This window comes from Strix uralensis, chromosome 19 (genome assembly GCF_047716275.1).
Source record: "Strix uralensis isolate ZFMK-TIS-50842 chromosome 19, bStrUra1, whole genome shotgun sequence".
NCBI classification, from domain to species: domain Eukaryota; kingdom Metazoa; phylum Chordata; class Aves; order Strigiformes; family Strigidae; genus Strix; species Strix uralensis.
The window spans coordinates 17,058,366-17,076,531 of NC_133990.1; the positions used below are offsets into that span (position 1 = coordinate 17,058,366).

Genomic DNA, 18,166 nt, shown 5'->3' on the forward strand with positions numbered 1-18,166 from the left:
GCATGAGAAATTTAATTGCATCCTTTTTATTTCAAATGCAGGATAATTCCCTGAGTAAGCAGCTTTTTTACTTAAATAAAACTTTTCCAGAACTTAAAATAAACCTGTGGAACAAGTTCACAGAGCTGAGGGTGAGCTGGAGACGGCGTGTTCTTTGGCCCAGGGAAGCAGAGGCCTGGCAGGAGCTCCTGAACGATTCATTCCCAGAGCTTCACACTGCGCCGTCACCAGCCTCCTTCAGTACAGCAGCTTCCCCCACCTCTGCGTCTCCTCTCCGACTGATCTCTGGGTTTTGAATTACTCTTTGACTACTCTGCCATGAAAGAGATTTTTCATATTTGGTCTTAAAAAGTAATCCATGACCTGAAGAAGCAAGGATGGGGAAAAAAAACCAAAACAACTGAAATGAGATGACTGCACTGGTAAACAGAACAGCTCATCCCTTACAGTTACAAAGAATGGATCCTCATAGCCTGGAAACTATAAATCCCAAGGCTTTGGAAGCAGAAGAAACACCGTACGTAGAAGGAAGAACAGACTTTTAAGATTGTACTATAAAATTTTAGTTAGATTTTTAGTATGTAGATTTTAACACCCCCACCCCCCACCCCATAAACCAGAGATTAAAGGAATGAACATACATGGGAGACGAGACATTTGCTCAGTGACGTGTAAGGGCAGCTGCACCTACCTGGACAGTCTGCTGTCTCTTTGAATGCTCTTTTCTTACAGCATCCTCGGCACATGTTAAACACACATTTATTGCCCTGGGTTGGAATGGGGGTGTAAAGAAGCTTGTATCAGTGAAAATAAAATGATTATTGTTTACTGTAATAAGCAACAACAATACAGCTCTGCACAGTCAGACCTTTGGAAAAAACCATGAACTTGTATATTGGGCATTTACACCTGAGTCTAACAAAGATGACAGAGCTGATGTCATGGGGGGGTGGGGAAGCCCCAACTATCAACTGTTTGCACATAGAGAACAAAAACCAAAACAAGCAAACAAAAAAATTCCACATTCAACTTCTGCAACATCAGTAATCTGTTGGGCAGCCTGAGTTACACAACACAAGCAGGCAAGTGCCATAAGCACTTTGGAACAAATGATGACATTTGTTACAGGTGAGCTTGCTGTAGTTCTCTGCGAGAGAAGTCGTATGTGAAACACGGTGCGTGACATGCTTGCTGCCATCTGCAGCTATGCCTAAAATAAATGTTACCACAGCAATTACTTCCCTACTTGCAGCTTAAAATATACCTTAGTATATATTAAAATATAACATGACCCTTAGGGGACAGCAGCAGTTGAGTCTTAGACAACTGACAACTTGCCTATAATAGACCAGGTGTCTGTGGTGCTTTGGCTCACAGGTGCTTAGCGATTGCTTAGGAAAGTGGGGTTTTGTTGTTTGGCCTGTCTCCCTCCACCCCAATTAAAAATGCCTTCATGTTTAGGCAGCTCTTGGCTGAAATGTTTTTTTTGTTCTTCCCCCATTCCATGACAGCTTAGAAACACACAAGCTAGGGCAAAAAAAAAGATACGGGCCCAGTCACAAGATTTCAGGGGCTGCCTGCAACATTACACTGATGTAAGAGCAAAACAAAAATGAGACTAAGCCCAGCTTCAGACAATCATGGTTGACACACCAAGCTGTCACCTGGATTAGCTGTGAAACAGGATGGCTTTGAAAGCGGGCCAATGCATGCTCAATGTTTTCCCAATAATGAACACAGCAAGAAGAACATTTTCTTCTGTAGCTGCAGCTCCAAACTGAGTCCCAGATGGCTGCTATTTCTAAGGTGCTGTAAGTGTGTTACAAGAGAGAAAAACACCACACACGCATGTCCCTGACTCCTCCCCATACCTGTAATGCCACTTTTTCAGCTAGAACACAAAATTATTCCTTGCATCTTACACTGTTTGTACATCTGCATGGACAGGTATATTAGCAGCAATAAATACACTTTGCTCACTTAGCTCAGCAACATCTACCTGTCAAGGAAACAGCTATGCTCCTCTCCAAGGGAAAACAAAAAACCCCAATGAACTCTTTCCAAATATCAAATATTTGAAGTTTCAAATATACATGCTATACACAACCTGGAAAACAGCTGGTTTGTTTAATGGTGAACATTGCTGTTAATCTGCTATCAAAAACAGAGCTGAGAATGACTAGGTGCTCATTCTTGTTCTGATTAAGGGCAGAGATCCAAACCCAACAAAAACCAGAGCTGCAGACCACTGCCTGACACTCGCTACAGACCATATTGCGCCGATGTTTAAAGTATTTGTATTAGTACACCACTAACACCAGTTATTCAAATTCTCAATCCTTTCAGAAGAAAACCACCCACCACTAACCCTAGCAAGAGGGGTTCTGTTTCTAATTTCATAGTAGAATATACATGTGTAATTACTGGAAGTTTGGAGATTTGTTTCCAAGAGATCTTGGGAAGTTCATCTAACTCACTCAACTGTCTTGCCAATAAACATCCTCAGCAGCCGTAAGTCTGCACTTTTTTGGAAAGGAAGGCAAATGATCTCAAAGAACCTGCATGTGTTAGTGATCTCAGTGCAGCACCTTCACCTCAGAGACTGGTTACAGTTAATAGCTAAGAGGCTTTTGTGTAAGTATGGACTCTTTTTTTCCCCCTACGTATCAGCAGGACTTTGAATGTGTTCATTACGGGACACTGCCCTGGACCTACCTTAGGATTTGGAGTGGTAGAATAGTTTGGGTTGGAAGGGACCTTTAAAGGCCATCTAGTCCAACCCCCTGCCATGAGCAGGGACATCTTCAACTAGATCAGGTTGCTCAGAGCCCCGTCCAACCTGGCCTTGAAGTTTCCAGGAATGGGCATCTATGCCCTTCCTGGGTAACCTGTGCTGGTGTTCCACCACCCTCATTGTAAAAAGTGTCTTCCTTATATCTAGTCTGAATCTACCCTCTTTTAGTTTAAAATCATTACCCCTTGTCCTACTGCAACAGGCCCTACTAAAAAGCCTGTCCCCATCTTTCTTTTAAGCCCCCTTTAAGTACAGAAAGGCCACAATAAGGTCTCCCCGGGGCCTTCTCTGTCCATGTCGTTGATGAAGATGTTGAACAGCACCGGTCCCAGCACAGACCCCGGGGGACACCACTCGCCACCGATCCCCGTCCGGACACTGAGCCACTGACCGCTGCGTGGTCACTTCCATTTAATGGAAATGCTTTAACGGACACTGGCCCTGACTTACCTTAGGGTTTCCACATTGATCACATTTTGCATATTTGGCTGGAAGAGAGGAAGAGAGAGACACCCAATTTCAGCAATTGTATTTTTATGTGGAATAAGTAAATTTTAAAAAATATCAGGATCAGACAAAGCTTGGTGCTTTTCTTTTTGAAATAAAAATACTACCTCAAAGAACAGTGCAAAGGTGAAGATACTTTGACTTTTTAAGTGCTTCTAAGCTAAATCCAAACACAGAAAATTTTAATCCTCAAGTGTAATAGAGGACATCTGCTTGAAATGAATACGAAATTTCAATTTCAAATATTAGTGACAGCTACAATTTCATTTGTAAAGCATGTTGATCTAAAAAAGATGCTCATAGTGGATCAGTGACCTACGTCTTCGATCCTTGTTTTCTTTACTAATGAACATAATTTGAATCACATTGCCCACTGCCGAAATTTCCCGATAATCCCCCCTCTTTTTAAAGAAGTTTCTACAACTACATGAACAAAGAAAATACATAGTGGCAATTTATGTCAAATGTGGTATCACCAACTTTCCATGCATTTATGGAACATATAAATGGAACTTACGTTTTAAAGATGGATCAAAGCTTTTATTTGGATTTCTTAACTTCTTTTTTTGTTTGTTCTTTGACAGAAGCTCAGAATTTCCATCTTCCTCCTCTTCTAGAGCACGTTTCCCTCTCACACTTTTTTCAGTCCCACTGGCTCCATTCTCCTTGCATCTCTCCTTTGGCCTGAAACAGTAAATATTGTCATAAGTTGGCTGAAGGGAAGAACTAGGTGTTCCCTGGCAACTATTCTGGTTTACAGAAATCTGGGTATACTGTAACCCTTTCTATCATGGCTAAATTACAAGGAAGTGTCATTGCCCTTAGAAGTGGAATAGAAAAACCTAAATTCTTTGTTAACATTGGCTGTTAACAGACACACTGTCAGATACATCGGTTGGAAAGTCAATGAAAGTTGGCCAGTTAAATTAGTTAACCTGTTATTCCCAGGTTTTACTTAAGTATTAAATCTTGACAGGCCCGTTCTCTTCTTCAGCCCAACTTTCACAACAGAAAGGGAATAAGCTATCTGAAAAGCTTGTCCATACAGCACAAGTATCCTCTATAGAATACAATTTAGTTCCCATCTTTGCTACCCTGGCAATTGCCAGCAGCATTTGTGTTACATATAACAATAAAGTACTGTCAGGTAGCATATTTGTTGCACATTAGGTTCTCTTTCTGAGCTGCAGTGGAATTCTTGGTTTTTACTTTCCAGAGAGAGAGAAATCTGAGGAGGATCTAAAGGAGAAGATGCATACAATGAGCAACATCCCCACAAACAAAGCAATAACCAGGAAAAAAACAAAGCAGAATAAAAATTATCCGAAGTCTTCACTTATTTTCAAATGAATGTAAGCTCCTAGACCAGAACTGGATGGCTCTGTAACGACAGTAGAGGTGGGAAAGGCCTACAGGTACCTGCCCACGTTGGAACAGATAACTCACCCTGGCCTGATGTATGGCTGACAGATCCAGTGGAAAAAAGGCAACCCTTCTTTTGGCTTTTCTCCTTCTTTCTGATTAGCTATTTCTTCCTGCAGCATAGAGTTACAGTCAGTTTCATGGAGTTCTCAGGAAATACTCTAAATAATACTTCAAACTCCAGGAAACGACAAATTGGAATTCAAACTAACAGTTACTGACAGTCAAATATAGGCAAAAAACCTCTACTAAGACAGATGAATTGAAGCAGATTTGTAACTCCTAGTTCAACTTCATACCATGTAAAGTTGTACAGGCTTAAGGGGCTGCTACTGTAGTAAAGTACCAATATCAAGGTTGGTAAGCCACAAAGTTCAGGTGACTAACAGACATCAACTGCACGACATACATCATAAATTCCCACCAAGTGTTGTTCTGGGAGATTAGGGCCCATCTTGGTACCTGGCATCGTAGTTTCAGCTCCCTGTTGACATCTACAATGCCCTCTAGAGTCTTCACTTTTGCTAATTCTTCACGCAGCTGCTGGTAAACTTGAAGCCTGAGGCAAATCCCAAACATCAAGTCATATTTATTCATTATTGCTAGACTGAGGAGATCAACTAAAAATGTCTTTATAAAAGCTTTTGATAGATTTTTTTCTTGCTGCACTTGCCTTTGGTAGAAGCTTATCTTTTAAATCCAGGGAAAAGCACACATACCTGCTCCTCTTTTCCAAATAAATAATTGGCACACGACCAAGGTACTTTGAGATAAGCTTAACATGAACTTACAGTGCATCAGCTGCTCCTCGGGAACTGCCCATGGCCATGCTCTTACTCCACAGTAAATGCAAGACAGCTTGCCTCACAACGAACAAGGAGTTAGTTAACTCATGTTTGCCATAAAGTGCGTGTGTGCGTGTGGGCAGTTACCACACGGCAGGTGATGTGCTGTGAGCTCACACCCCAGCTTATCTTGTGGTAACCTGCTCATTCCCCAAGCCCCGTTTCCCAGATACACCATCAAGAGTAAAGGCCTCGGCCCAGATTCACTCCAGCCAGGTCCAGGAAAGAAAACCTTGCAGCATACTAGTTCTGGCCAAACAAATCCTTGTTCAGAAAAGCCAGAGACTTGCTAAGCAGGATGAGCCCTGAAAACATTAAGAGTTCTCTGGAGATACTCACGTGTGATGCCAGAGCTTGAAGAGATGAGCCCTAACGTAAGACAATGGACAAGGGTACTTCTGCACTATCTCCAGATACTCCTCAGCCATCTCCCACACCAATGGGTTTCGGCCCTCAAACAAAGCTGGGTTATGAAGATTACCTTCTAGGGAATGAAAAGAAATACTCAAACTTTCATTTCAGGACTGAAACAGAAAACAAAATCCAGGCTCTGGAGCTTGATCAGTTCTGTTGTGACTCCACCAGCCAGTCACAGACACATCACCCATGTACTCGCAAAGAGGAACACAGGGCCCATAAAAGTCTAGCTTGACCTCAGGATACTATATTTCACTATACAATTCTTAATTGAGCCAAATAACTTGTCTCTAATTAAAGTACATTTTCCAGAAAGGCATCCAATCTTGACACAAAAACAGAACAAAAATTAATAAATAGAGAAATCACTGCTTTTGTTGCCCAGTGGTTAAATACTTGGACAATGGGTGTCTTACCTTATGTCTGTGTTCACATCTGTCTGGCCTAAGTTTACAGATACTGCTTCTCACCATGCTTTTCTCCACTACCTTCACAAGCCTTTTGTTAACTAGTATTTTCTAAAAGTAAGATTCTACAACCCCCCAGAAAATACGTTTCATTGTTTTAACTGTGTGAGTGATGGAAAGCTTTTTCTGATGTCTATCCTAGCTCTTCCTGTAGGAAGTTATGCCAATTCTTTCTCGTCTCAACCCAACAAGAACCATCTGCAGGAATATTAGTCAGCAGACACACTTACTGCATCAATATCCATTCAAAAACCATTCCACCGGTTAACAGATGTCATGAAAATATTCCAGGACAACAGGAGTCCCATATGCCTTTGTCGAGTAATTAGACTTGAGCTGTCCACTCAATGGTGCTACAAGTCCAACATAACAATTCTTACAAATCCTAAGTGATTCCTGGCCCTGGTGAGAGACGGCCAGCACAACAGGAGAGAGAATGGCCACTCAGCTTTCAGTCAGAGCTGTTCATCAGGTCAGTCTGACGTATGCTTTAATAAATACATATGAGACTGCTAAGAGTAGGAAACAGTTCATATTCTCATCTATTATGAGTAGAAGTTCATTTTCTTTACCTGCACTCATGACACCATGCACTCCTGTCTTACGGATACATTCTTCCACATCACTGAGACACTGGATGTTTCCATTTGCAAATACAGGAATGCTTACAGCTTTTCTATACCAGTGAATAAAACAGATGCATAAAATTGAGAATTAGACTCAAGCTAGAAATTCTACTCCTGTCACACAAATGTGTTTGTTCTTCAATGCCACTGCACACTCTGCTTAAAATCTACCTTTGTAGCGTCTTAGCAGAAATCCACTAAGACTGGTACTGCTCACTAACCTGACAGCTTGAATGTGCTCCCAAGATGCCACGCCAGCAAGCGGTCCCTTCTGTTCTTTAGTGCGGCCGTGCACAGTCAGCAGCTAGAACACACAGGTAGATTTACTTTTCACGTGTATGAACCAGTGGAATAAATCCACTGACAAAAACTTCCTTTCACCCCATACACTTCAAGGATGCCACTGAATTCCCACTGCTATTTCAACAGTGCAGGGACTTTGGTATCACAGAGAACATCAGCAACTCACCTACCATGGCATGGACTTGGGCTTCTTTCAGCTTGCTATTCCGCAGCAGGACAAGATCGTATCTTGGGCGAGCCTACAGATTTCCTTTTGCCTTGGCTCCCATTTGTGATTCACTCTGGAATCTGTGGTATCTCGACCTGGCTTGCTCCTCAGCAGAAGGCCTGAATACTCTCAGTGCTGGCTCTAACTACAGACTGACTCTTCCAATTTAACTGGAGTTAAATTCCTAGAAGGCTGCCTATTTCTTCACTAGTGGTGGTCATTTTTGATACTTTTTTCTATAGTCCTGTGGATTTCATGCATTCACACTGCCTCCTGCAGCACTGTTAGACTGAGATGCTCAACCACAGTGAAGGATGCCGCACTGTGCACTGATTATAAGAGAGACTCTGAAATCATCATGTCTTACTAGTACTCATACTCATTACTCATACTATTGACCTGCTGCCTATGACTACAAGTACATACAATCTCTCTGCACCCCGTTTTCTCTGTCTGTAAGACAAGGCAGCCTATTCACCTCCACAGTACGCCAAGACCTGGTCATCAGATGCTTTACATAGAGACACATGTCCAATGCAACAGTACAGGGAGCAGCTGCCTCCTTACCTGGCAGCCAGCCTTCTCCAGCATCTGTGCATACTTCACTGTCTTGTCAATGTCTGGGAAAACGCGGATTTTGCATGTGATGGGAACAGAGAGCTTCTCGTTAGCCAGTAAAACTGGGAAAGATTGAAAAGACAGGTAAGTGGGCTGCACAATGCTATGAAAAGTGCCTACTCTCCTCAAGATCTGATACTGGGTATAGTATGGAAAAAGCCTGAAAAGTTAATGCTATGCAGTTCTCACAGCTTAAACAATCAGCAATGTCCTCTGCGATCCTTATTGAACAAGTTAATCAAGTAACAGTAAAACATGAAGCACAAAATCTGCATGCTAACAAGAAGGCATAAAATAGTCAGCATTTAATAGCCCTCATGCTTCCACTGCATCAAACCTTCACTTTCAGGGACCACCCCCCTCAAATCTTAATCATTGATACAGGTTTACTATCATCACAGACTACTGTACTACTTTGCCAACATTAACACTCGTTTGTCCACCTTTCCTACAAGAGATGCTTTGCTTCATTCCAAATTATCACCCAAATGATCATCACAAGTAGAGTCTTGTCCATGGCAAGCAGAGGCTTATCAAATGAGGTAGGCTGTGGACCCAATTAAGTAGTAAATGTAGGTTACAGAGTCTGGGTGAAATCTAGAACAACATATTAAACTCCCACAGCCTTTACTCAGTGCTCAGAATCGGAAAACTACTAAAAAGAGCTAATGAAGACACCAAGCAGGAGAATGCAGCAATGGCGTGCCTGAAATTCTCTTCCACAGCTTGGATGTATCATGTAGGAAGTCACCTGCTGTCTTCTAATCCAAATCCTAGGAGCTCTGATGATAGGTACTTCCCTTTCAAAGGAACAAGCAAGGTGTATACAGGTGCAAGCAGAAAACAGTACTCCATCATTTTAAAGAAGGCTGGGGGAGAAGGAGGAAGAGGAAGCTTTGCCCGCCTTTGACACAATATCCTAATAAGACAACTCTCTTACTAGAGAGCCTGGGTTCTCACCCAACTGGATGACCTGGGTTCTCTTCTCACCTTGAGGCTGTTCTGATTTGCATCTTTCACTCCTAAGAAAAGTGCCCTGACAACCACATTACAGGCTGGGCAGGGAAGCACTGACTATCTTTCCATGTTCTCAGCAGTGTCGTTGTGCCAAACATCATTCAAGATTCCCTGGACCACAGGGAATGCAAACAGAAGTAAGACTCTAACTTCACAGTTCAGACACTTGCTTTGAAGTGGAGTGAAAGCACATTCTCAGCTCTACACAATGATCAAAACTTTGCTTTTTAAATCAGTTCCAAATGTGTTTCTTAAAAAAAATATGATACTGTTCACAACTGCTACTGATAGTCTGAAAGCATCCTACACAAACTAGAGGAGAGGCACAAGGTGCTATGGTGTGGATAGAAAGATACACTGAGTTGATCAGAAAAGGCCACCTGTGGCTTCAAGCAGAAACATGACTCCTGGCACCCAAGAACTTCACAGTGAAAAAGTAAGGCACTGGGAGTTCTGCTGTTTCTAGAGTTGGAGAGCCACTGAGTCATCCTTAGATTGGGACTTAATCAACTCACTTTCACCTGAAGTCTGCTTCAGGTACTGAAGTCTTTTAGCAGATCTAGCATGAGCTTGTAGTGGGATACCACCAAATATCTTGAGGGTCCCACTGAAATACAGTAAGAAAGAAAAAAAACAAAACCAAACACAACCCTCCCCAAAGAAACATGCTGCACCTCCCTTCCCCCAAAATCCCTAAACCTCCTCTCAATGTTGAGTTCATCTCATTGCCTCACTGAAGTGAGGCCTCTCTAAAGACTTACTCATTCTCTGAAGAAGATCCCACTCCTCTTGCAGAAATGCTCCATAGTGACCTATAACAAAATAGCATATGACAGACTTGTACAAACAAGTAAGATGCTGAAGTATACAGCTTTCACAAACATTCACATACAAGGATCCAGACACTCGGATGCCTCACTGGCAGACACAGAGTTGCTCTGTCCTGTCCAAACTGGAGGAGTTGGATCATTCTGTTCCCCATGCCATCCTAGATTTACAGGACAAACAATGAATCCCCACACCCTACCTTCACTGCTACTCCCTAAGGCTGGTGGTATTGACACTGGCAGCTCAAAGTTCAACTTCCAGGGGTTTATACCAGCTGTTTAAAAATTCTCTTCAGGATAAAACCTGATCAGATTGAAAGATCTATTTGCCCTGTACACCACTGATGATTTCCTATTAGTCTTTGAAAGGCCTTTTAGAAGAGGAACGGGCAGTTACTGAACAAATTCTTCCTCAGCATCCTAATGGATTCAAAATTTTCAAACTCTGGTTCTCGTTTTCAAACACAGCTATCTTTGGAATATCTTTAGGGGATTCAGCAGGTGTTACCCTTTTACACATTAATGTGAATAAGCTCTGTGCAAGTATCAAGGAAATAGGAGATGCTAAGTGCCTGCATGATGTAATTTTAAATGCAGTTTTGCAAAATTAGGCTATATGAGCAACTGAAATCAGAAAGAAAAATCGAGCTCTTGCTATAAATACTTTTTCTGAAGGATATTCTAGACACAAGAGCTGTCACTCACGAAAAGTTGGAATTATTAGTATATCTAATTTCTACTTTAGGTACTTAAAGCATTACCTGTTAAAGCAGGTGTAACTAAGTCTGACTTCAGCAGTACTGCAGCCACCTTTGCCACCAAGGCTTAATTTGGTCCTCTTGATGTTTTACTGCCAATGTTCAACTTTGAAACATACCATTTCTCTGTTTATCCAGGGTTCATATTTGCACATACCTCTCTTTGCAATCATTTGGGGGCAACCCAAATTTAGGTCTATGGCATCGCAATAATCCTGAGCCAACAGTGCTGCTTGGACAAACACTTCAGGGTCATTGGCACAGAACTGAGAAAGACAAAGAAAAGTAGAATAATTAGGCAATAGATTTCTTCAAGTACTAACACATTATGACATAGTTATGAAGTAACTACTTGCTACAGAAAATAGGCATAATATGCACAGTTAATAATAACAAACACCATTCCTCAAAAAAAACCCAAACAAAAACTGTGACACTTACCAGCTAAAGATCCTCAACCTTCAAATGACAAAATGAGAAAGATGAGCATTCAAGAGGCAAAGAAATATTTGTAGACTATTTTACGTGTAGTACCCAAGAATATGAGGGAGGAACTCTTAAAATCTCCTGTAGAGCAAATAGCTGTAGCATTTAAATACATCAAGGTGGTGCAGAAGAAGAGTTACCTGTGGTGTCTCTGGGTTCTGAGACAATTCAAACTTTGTAGATACCAATAAGCACCACTGCCTTCAAAATGAGTTCACAAAGAAACTACCTCCCACAGAAAAAGGAGAATATACAAAGCTGTAGTGAGACAGACCAAAGCTCCACCTCATCCTGCTCTGACAATGCTCAACAACAGACAGCTAGGGAACAGCAGAAGCTGGAAAGCATCAAGGACTCTAGAAGCAGAAGTGGTATTTCCTGTACCTAAGGACCCTCAGTAGAGTTTTCCTTCATTTGTTTTCTAAATTCATGTAATCCTTCAGCATCCAGTACGTCCCATGGTAATGAATTTTGCAGTTTATCACCACCCTTACTTAACACTCATTTCCCATTCGTCATCTTCAGACCCGTCATACTTTCACAGACTCCTCTCATCTCTCCTCTCAGTCAGGGGAGACACTTCTCTTCCAGGGTGAAGAGTCCTCATCCGTTTAACTGCTCCACATGTGGAAATCACACCGTTCCTCTGCTCACGCCAACTGCCTTTCCCTCCATTACTCTCCAGCTCCGCTGGCCCCCCTCCCTCTTCGGGACGGAGTGGAGGAAAGTACCTGAACCTCACACAGTAGTCCAGAAGGAGAAGCAACACAAGCTGAAAAGTGCATCTTGTCTTCCTTGCATACTTTTTCTGTAGCTAAGCATTGACCTCATGGTTACAGAGAACTACAAAAATGTGACCCTCCCCGAGTGGTATCAGATCTGGAACAACCCCTGACTCTAGAAGATGAGTCTATCTCTGAAGATGAGGTGTAGAGAACTGAAACCCCTGAGAGAAGCCCAGTGCCCCGGGCCCCCGCGGTTAAGACACCAAACGCTCTCTGTTAGACAAGGGATAAACAGAAGACCACACATATCTTCGTGAGCTAAGCTCTGTCAGCGGTATCTAGGTGAAGGAAATGAGATTTCTGTCATTCTATAGAACTCCCGTAAAACGCGGGTGAGACCGACTCATCCGCACTTGGAAAACGTCTGGGTTCGTTAAGAGAGCCGGGCCGGCGGAGGGGGGCGAGGGCGCATTCGGCATCGCCGAGCGGCTCCCGCTGCGCTACCCGGGAGCGCCCGGGGAGGCTCCTCCCGCCAGGCCGGGCCGCCGCTCCCGGAGCCGCCGCCGACCCCCGGCCGTGCCGGGCCCTTCGCCGGCGGCGCCGGCGCTCACCTGCACGATGAGCGGCCGGTCCTCGGGACAGGCCTCGCCGTAGAGGTTCTCGCGGCGGTAGTTGGCGTCCCTGAGGAAGACCTGGGCGTGCAGCATCGGCGTGTAGCAGAGCTGGGCGCCGTGGCGGCGGCTCAGCAGCCTCCAGGCCAGCTCGCTCTGGTCCACCATGGGCGCCACCACGTAGTGGGCGCTGCGCAGCGTCTCCCTCCAGAAGGCCTCCCCGCGCAGCTTCGGCATCGCCCGCCCGCGCCGCCGCGCCGGGGCTCGCAGCAGCCGCCTGAGGCCGCGCGGCGGGCGCGATGGCTGGGCCCCGGCAGGGCACCGAGGCGGCCGGACGGTGCCACCGCCATCTCGCTCCGGCCGGCTCCGCCGTGTCGCGGCGCGCCGGCCCCCCCGGAAACCGCGGCCGCCGCCAGCGGGGGCCGCGCGCGGAGGAGCCCGGGCAGGCGCGGGCGCGGCCTGCGGCGGGAGGCGGCCGCGCTCCCCCGGTTTCGCGCCGCGGCGGCGGGCACCGGCCGGGGCTCTGCAGGCTCCTTCCGCGGCGCCTGCCGCTGCTCGGACACCTCCCGAGCCGGCCGAGGCCCGAGGCCCGGACCCCCGCCGCCGCCTGAGGGGCGGCCTCCCCGCCGGGGAACGGGCGCGGGAGAGCCGCGGCCGCTGCCAGCCGGTACGTGCCCGGCGCGGCCCGTGCAGCAGCGCCCGGCCCGGGCCCGCCCCGCAGCCCCGCGGAGCGCGCGAGTCCCGGGACGCGTTCGGGGTTTTGCCCGTCGGCCGGGGCGAAGCGGCCGTTGAGCACAAGAGCTCGGGCTGCGCCGGGCATCTCACCCGTCCCTGGTGTCAGAGGGGAAGGGATGCACCCGGCTGAACCAGAAAGTGTCACAGACGTGACAAAACCGTCCCTCCTGCAGCGCTTTGTAAAGCTGCTGAGCGCCGCCGGGGCGAGCGCAGGGCAGGATTTCCTCTTCTCATCTGCCCGTACCTTCCCGAAGGTCAGAAGTGCGGCATCACTGCTCCAGTCAAGACATCCACGTAACTTTAGTCACAGGGCTTTAAATGTTTTTTCCACAAAGGGGAAAAACTCAAAATCATTATCTACCAACAAAGCAGGGTTCCATGTACAGCCCAACTGCTCTGTAAGTCTGTTAGAGCCTCCCCTGACAGCCTTTCACACTTCAAGTTCACTGGCAAAGCCGACGTTGCTTTCGAACAGCTAAGCTTCAAGCTCTTCTGAGTCTTTTCTACCATCTTCCACTACCTTCCCGAGGCCTAAAGAAGCAGTTATGCTATTTTAAATACACAGCCTCCCAGACCCTCCATTAACACTTCCATTTCCCCTTACATACCTGCTTCTTTTCCCCTTCTTTCAACCCTGATTTGCTGGCAAGTTGTCTGATCTTCAGTTATGGTAACTTATCTAATTGCAGGAGAAAAACACTTGCTTCCTTTATCACTATTCTACCTTAAATCTTTTGAGTTGTACTTGACTCTACTTCTGCTGCCAGGTAGTGCTGTTTAAAGTCACCAGTTCTGTTAAAAAATGCAAGAAGGGTCACAGTTTAAGTTATTGTCTTTGGCAGGAGAGGTGTATTTCTTTCCCCTCAGGAAGGTGGTAGAATAGAAAAGGAAAATAATAGCTTTAATGCTGATGACTACATGTGCTATGTGCCATACGTTCTTCTATTAAGGCTACATTGCAGATTTAAGGTATACTGCCTGCCCTTTCAGAAGAGCAATGTGTTTGTGAGCCTAAATAAGTTTATAGGGCCAACAGGGGACTGTGTTTTCCAGTCTTGAGACTAAGACCAGCATGATGTAGAGAAGCCTGTGAACAGCTCGCTGAAAAGGAAGATGGAAAGTGAGTATCACTTGGCAAGAGACTCCCACTTCAATTTCATGTAGAAGGGTAGATGTGAAGGACTTCTGCCCTTGTCTTCTCAAAGCGAGCAACTGCAGTATTTGATTTTGCATTATGGTATCATCATTCTACCTATGTCTATCTGGCAGACTACTGAGAAACAACAAGCAGTACCAGCGCCAATAAGGTTTTTATTTTTGGCACACTGTATTCAGCAGCCAGTTACATTATAGGTTACAGGGCAGCAGCTCATAATTAGACAATTATGGGGGGGAAAAAACCCCAAAACAAAACAACCTTCTGCTTTTCAAATTACAACCACAAGAACATTGAGAGCATATAGGCTATAAGTAATTAGTGAGGAACTTCTATTACTAAACCAGTATCTTTCAAGCTTTGCGTAGATGAGACCATGCATGTTTATGTTTATACAGAGAACTTGTCCAACTCCTGCTTCAACAGCTGGAACAGCATTAGTCCTTGCTCCCTCCACATCACCCATTCAGACTTGTTAAACACTTTACTGTTTGCTTAATCACTCCTTTCTTTTTAGGTTTTCAATACAACCAAGGCAAGTAGGATTCTTTCAACTCTTTCTTCAGGCTCACTACAACTGCCAGTAGTTAAATTTAAAACAAACCAACCAACCAGCCCACATTTGTTGTCTTATGTAGTATCCTATGCTAGGATGTGCATGGATAGTATGCAGCAGATACACTGAAGTCCCATAGCATGCACATATGCCCAGTTCACATAGCCACTCTTACTAGATTCTTTGCAGCTGTAAGGCACCTCACCCTCACACATTACCCACTCTCCCCCTTCCATCATCACCTAACACCTAGTCATCATACCTACAACTTAACAGCATTTATACCCATTGCCTATCTAACACTCTCAACGACCTTGAGGTAGATGCTATTAGTACCATTTTACAGATGTGGAAACTGAGGCAGTAGCATTAATGGCTTGTCAAGACCACAACAATGGAACCAGAATTAGAATTTGAAAGTTTCCACTTCAATCTTGTGGGTGTGTGATTTGGTTGCATCTAAGGTACCGAAATCATGGCAACAAGAAGCCATGCTCCAGAATAATAATTCTTCTTTATTATTGATATTACTTCTACAGACTCCAAATCAGATATGCCAGCAGCAGTTTTTGCTTTACACCAAGAAATGAGAGATTCCAGATGAAACACAGGATTAAGAAATGGTGGTAGAGAATAAGACAAAAAGCCAACCAGTGATCAACTCTGTTTAATACTAGGAAAACCAAAGAGAAAAAAGACACTCTTCAGACCAAAAAGCATTAAAAAAAAAAAGAGAAAAGAACAAGACTTATTTTGGAAATGCTGTAAGCTGACATTATGTTGGTTTTATTTCAGATTTCACAAAAGAAATACTTTATAAAACTAAAACCAGTTAACCCAGCCACTATCAACAGAGGGTGGTATAAGCAAAAGACACTAGGTCAGAACCTGCAGTGAATAGCCACCCATTGCTGTCACTGGAATGCTCCTGTGCCACACCAGGATACTTCATGGGGGATGAAGGTGGAGAGAACTAGGGTTTTACGGCAGTTCTGAGAGGCACAATAGCTCCTCCTAGATTGTGTTTTGTTGCTACCGGGGTCTCCTCTGTATCATAAGTGTAGCAAGGATTTACTGATTTCAGAAAGGACAGATCCAGCATAGCAAAGGCAAGAAATTTTTTAATTGAATTTTATGTAAGTTTCCTTTAAAAATGTACTATATTTTAAAATCATACCATCAAACTGATTACTTAGTTAACTTATGTGGGATCTCCAGTCTCATTACTGAGAGGAAAATGAATATACAAGGCTTAAGCAAGCCCTGCACTACAGAAAATATACAGGGGCTTTGGGCAGATGCTTGTATGTTTGCCTGAGCTTTGGTTATGGGAGAGCAGGAGTAGGAGGATTTGTTCAGTTATCGCTGAAGAATTCTATTTCCCCGTCCCCTGTTTCAAATACCTGGTTGGGTGGCGAGACTGGAGGTGGGAGGGAATAAGGTAAACAATAGTCTTAATGCTTTAACTAAGGTTCTGATACAGCAGAACACAGAACCTTGCACAAATATAAACAGAGTACCTGCCTAGGGACAGCTTTGCCTGTTGTTTAATCACGCCCAAGTTAAGGCTGTTCAATACAGTGGCATCTGTCAAACCATCCACCCTTCCCCCCACCCCTCTCTCTCCTCAGAAGAGTAGATGATGGCAAGAACCCTCCCTTCTAACCTTCTCCTTTCTGGGCAGGGCAGTGGGACAAAGAAGAAAAAAACAAAACAAATAAAACCAGACTGTTCCAAAGATGCACTTTGGTTTAACAAATGGGCAACTTCCCCCTGTAGAATAAACCTTCCCCTGCAAAAAGGGATGTTTCTTTTCTCCTATAACCCACGATAAATTAAAACCAAGTAAGAAGTTTCTGGTTTGACACAATAAATACTTAGAATATATGAAATTAAAAAAATATAGTTACAAAAGCCTCAATGGAATTCTCTTTCTGACCTAACTACAGACAGATTCTTCACAGACAAAAGCTATCTCCGAAATCAGCTGCAGCTCCTCTCCCTGCTCACTGGGCTTGGTCAACAAGTGCTATCACATACCCTTTGGAATACTGTTAAGACAAAACAACATAGAGCACAAGAAACCTACTCCTAGATTTGTTTTTCATACTGCCAAGGGTGTAGGAAGCAACCATTGGTGGGGTACCCTCATAGCAGTGCTCAGTGACAGAGTCACAGCACTAGAGTAACACAGGATGGGGATACTAGGGGAAAACAAAGCATAGGAAGGGAAGGAGGAGAGAGAACCCGTGAAAGCTGGGCAAGGAAAAGATGAGCAAAAGAGAGAGAGAAAAAGACCAATCAAGTTCAGCTGGACTCCCCAGTTCTGGCAGCAGAGCAGATGAGATGTTGAACAACAGGAAGAGTTCCTTGGGGTCTGTCATAACAAGGAATGTTGTTGGCATTTTCTTCACCATTACAGTAAGTAAGCAGAATTTAACCCTCTCTGACACTGACACGTGGCTCTGCCAGTGAGCTGTGGATGATCCCAATAATGGATTCAACACCATCTCCCTCCAATAAGGTGCGGTGATCCCCTTCAATAATATGGACAGATACTTTCCCATCGCATACCTGCATAGATATGAAAAAGAAAAACTTTACATTCACAATTTACAACCAGCTGGTCATCTAGCTGTTTTGGCTTTGTCAGTCCTTTAAGTTACTCATAGTTTACACCACTGTCTCTATCAAACTCAGTTGAAAACAGCACCAGTTTTACTCTGACACATTTTCATACATCAGCTGCAGGGCATTGTTTGGAACCAGTGTTTTAAAGCACGATAGTTGGACAGCCTGGCAGGCGATCCACTCAAATATAAGCTGGGCAGGAAGCCAACCAACTGATACTAACAGAATAGTTTACCTACAATATTAAAGAGCGAATGACAAAGTAGCTACTTCCAAGCCCTTAAGAACACCAAATAACACTCCCCTCCACCTAATCTTACTCCCACCACCATGAATCTTCCTTTAAGATCATTATGCAACTTTAATAACATGCAAGTTGGCCTGGAATCAATAATGGATGTAAGTTAGAAGCAGGAAGGTAATTCTGAAAAAAATCACTTCCTTTTCCCTGGTATCT

General features: G+C 44.2%; 2 protein-coding genes across 3 annotated transcripts in view; both read right to left on the bottom strand.

Annotated features, from left to right (window-relative positions):
• Positions 1–5: 5 nt before the first annotated feature.
• On the bottom strand, positions 6–12,971 carry DUS1L (dihydrouridine synthase 1 like). 2 transcript variants are annotated; one of them, XM_074889710.1, is made up of 13 exons: positions 12,632–12,971; positions 10,967–11,075; positions 9,986–10,036; positions 8,157–8,269; positions 7,300–7,382; positions 7,025–7,128; positions 5,908–6,052; positions 5,186–5,282; positions 4,748–4,836; positions 3,819–3,985; positions 3,245–3,282; positions 692–767; positions 6–313 (listed from the first exon to the last, which is right to left on the bottom strand). In XM_074889710.1, exons 1-13 carry the CDS (start codon positions 12,866–12,868, stop codon positions 309–311), a joined length of 1,314 nt encoding a protein of 437 aa, XP_074745811.1. In that variant the 5' UTR covers positions 12,869–12,971; the 3' UTR covers positions 6–308. The 2 variants fall into 2 exon arrangements, with proteins under 2 accessions (XP_074745811.1, XP_074745810.1); XM_074889709.1 differs by having other exon boundaries at positions 6–363.
• Positions 12,972–14,657: 1,686 nt separating this feature from the next.
• FASN (fatty acid synthase) overlaps positions 14,658–18,166 on the bottom strand; it is a 44,640-nt gene continuing 41,131 nt past the window's right edge. Inside the window, exon 43 of the mRNA XM_074889681.1 lies at positions 14,658–17,652. Coding sequence (XP_074745782.1) covers positions 17,515–17,652 — 138 coding nt within the window. The 3' untranslated portion in view covers positions 14,658–17,514. The remainder of the gene's footprint in view (positions 17,653–18,166) is intronic.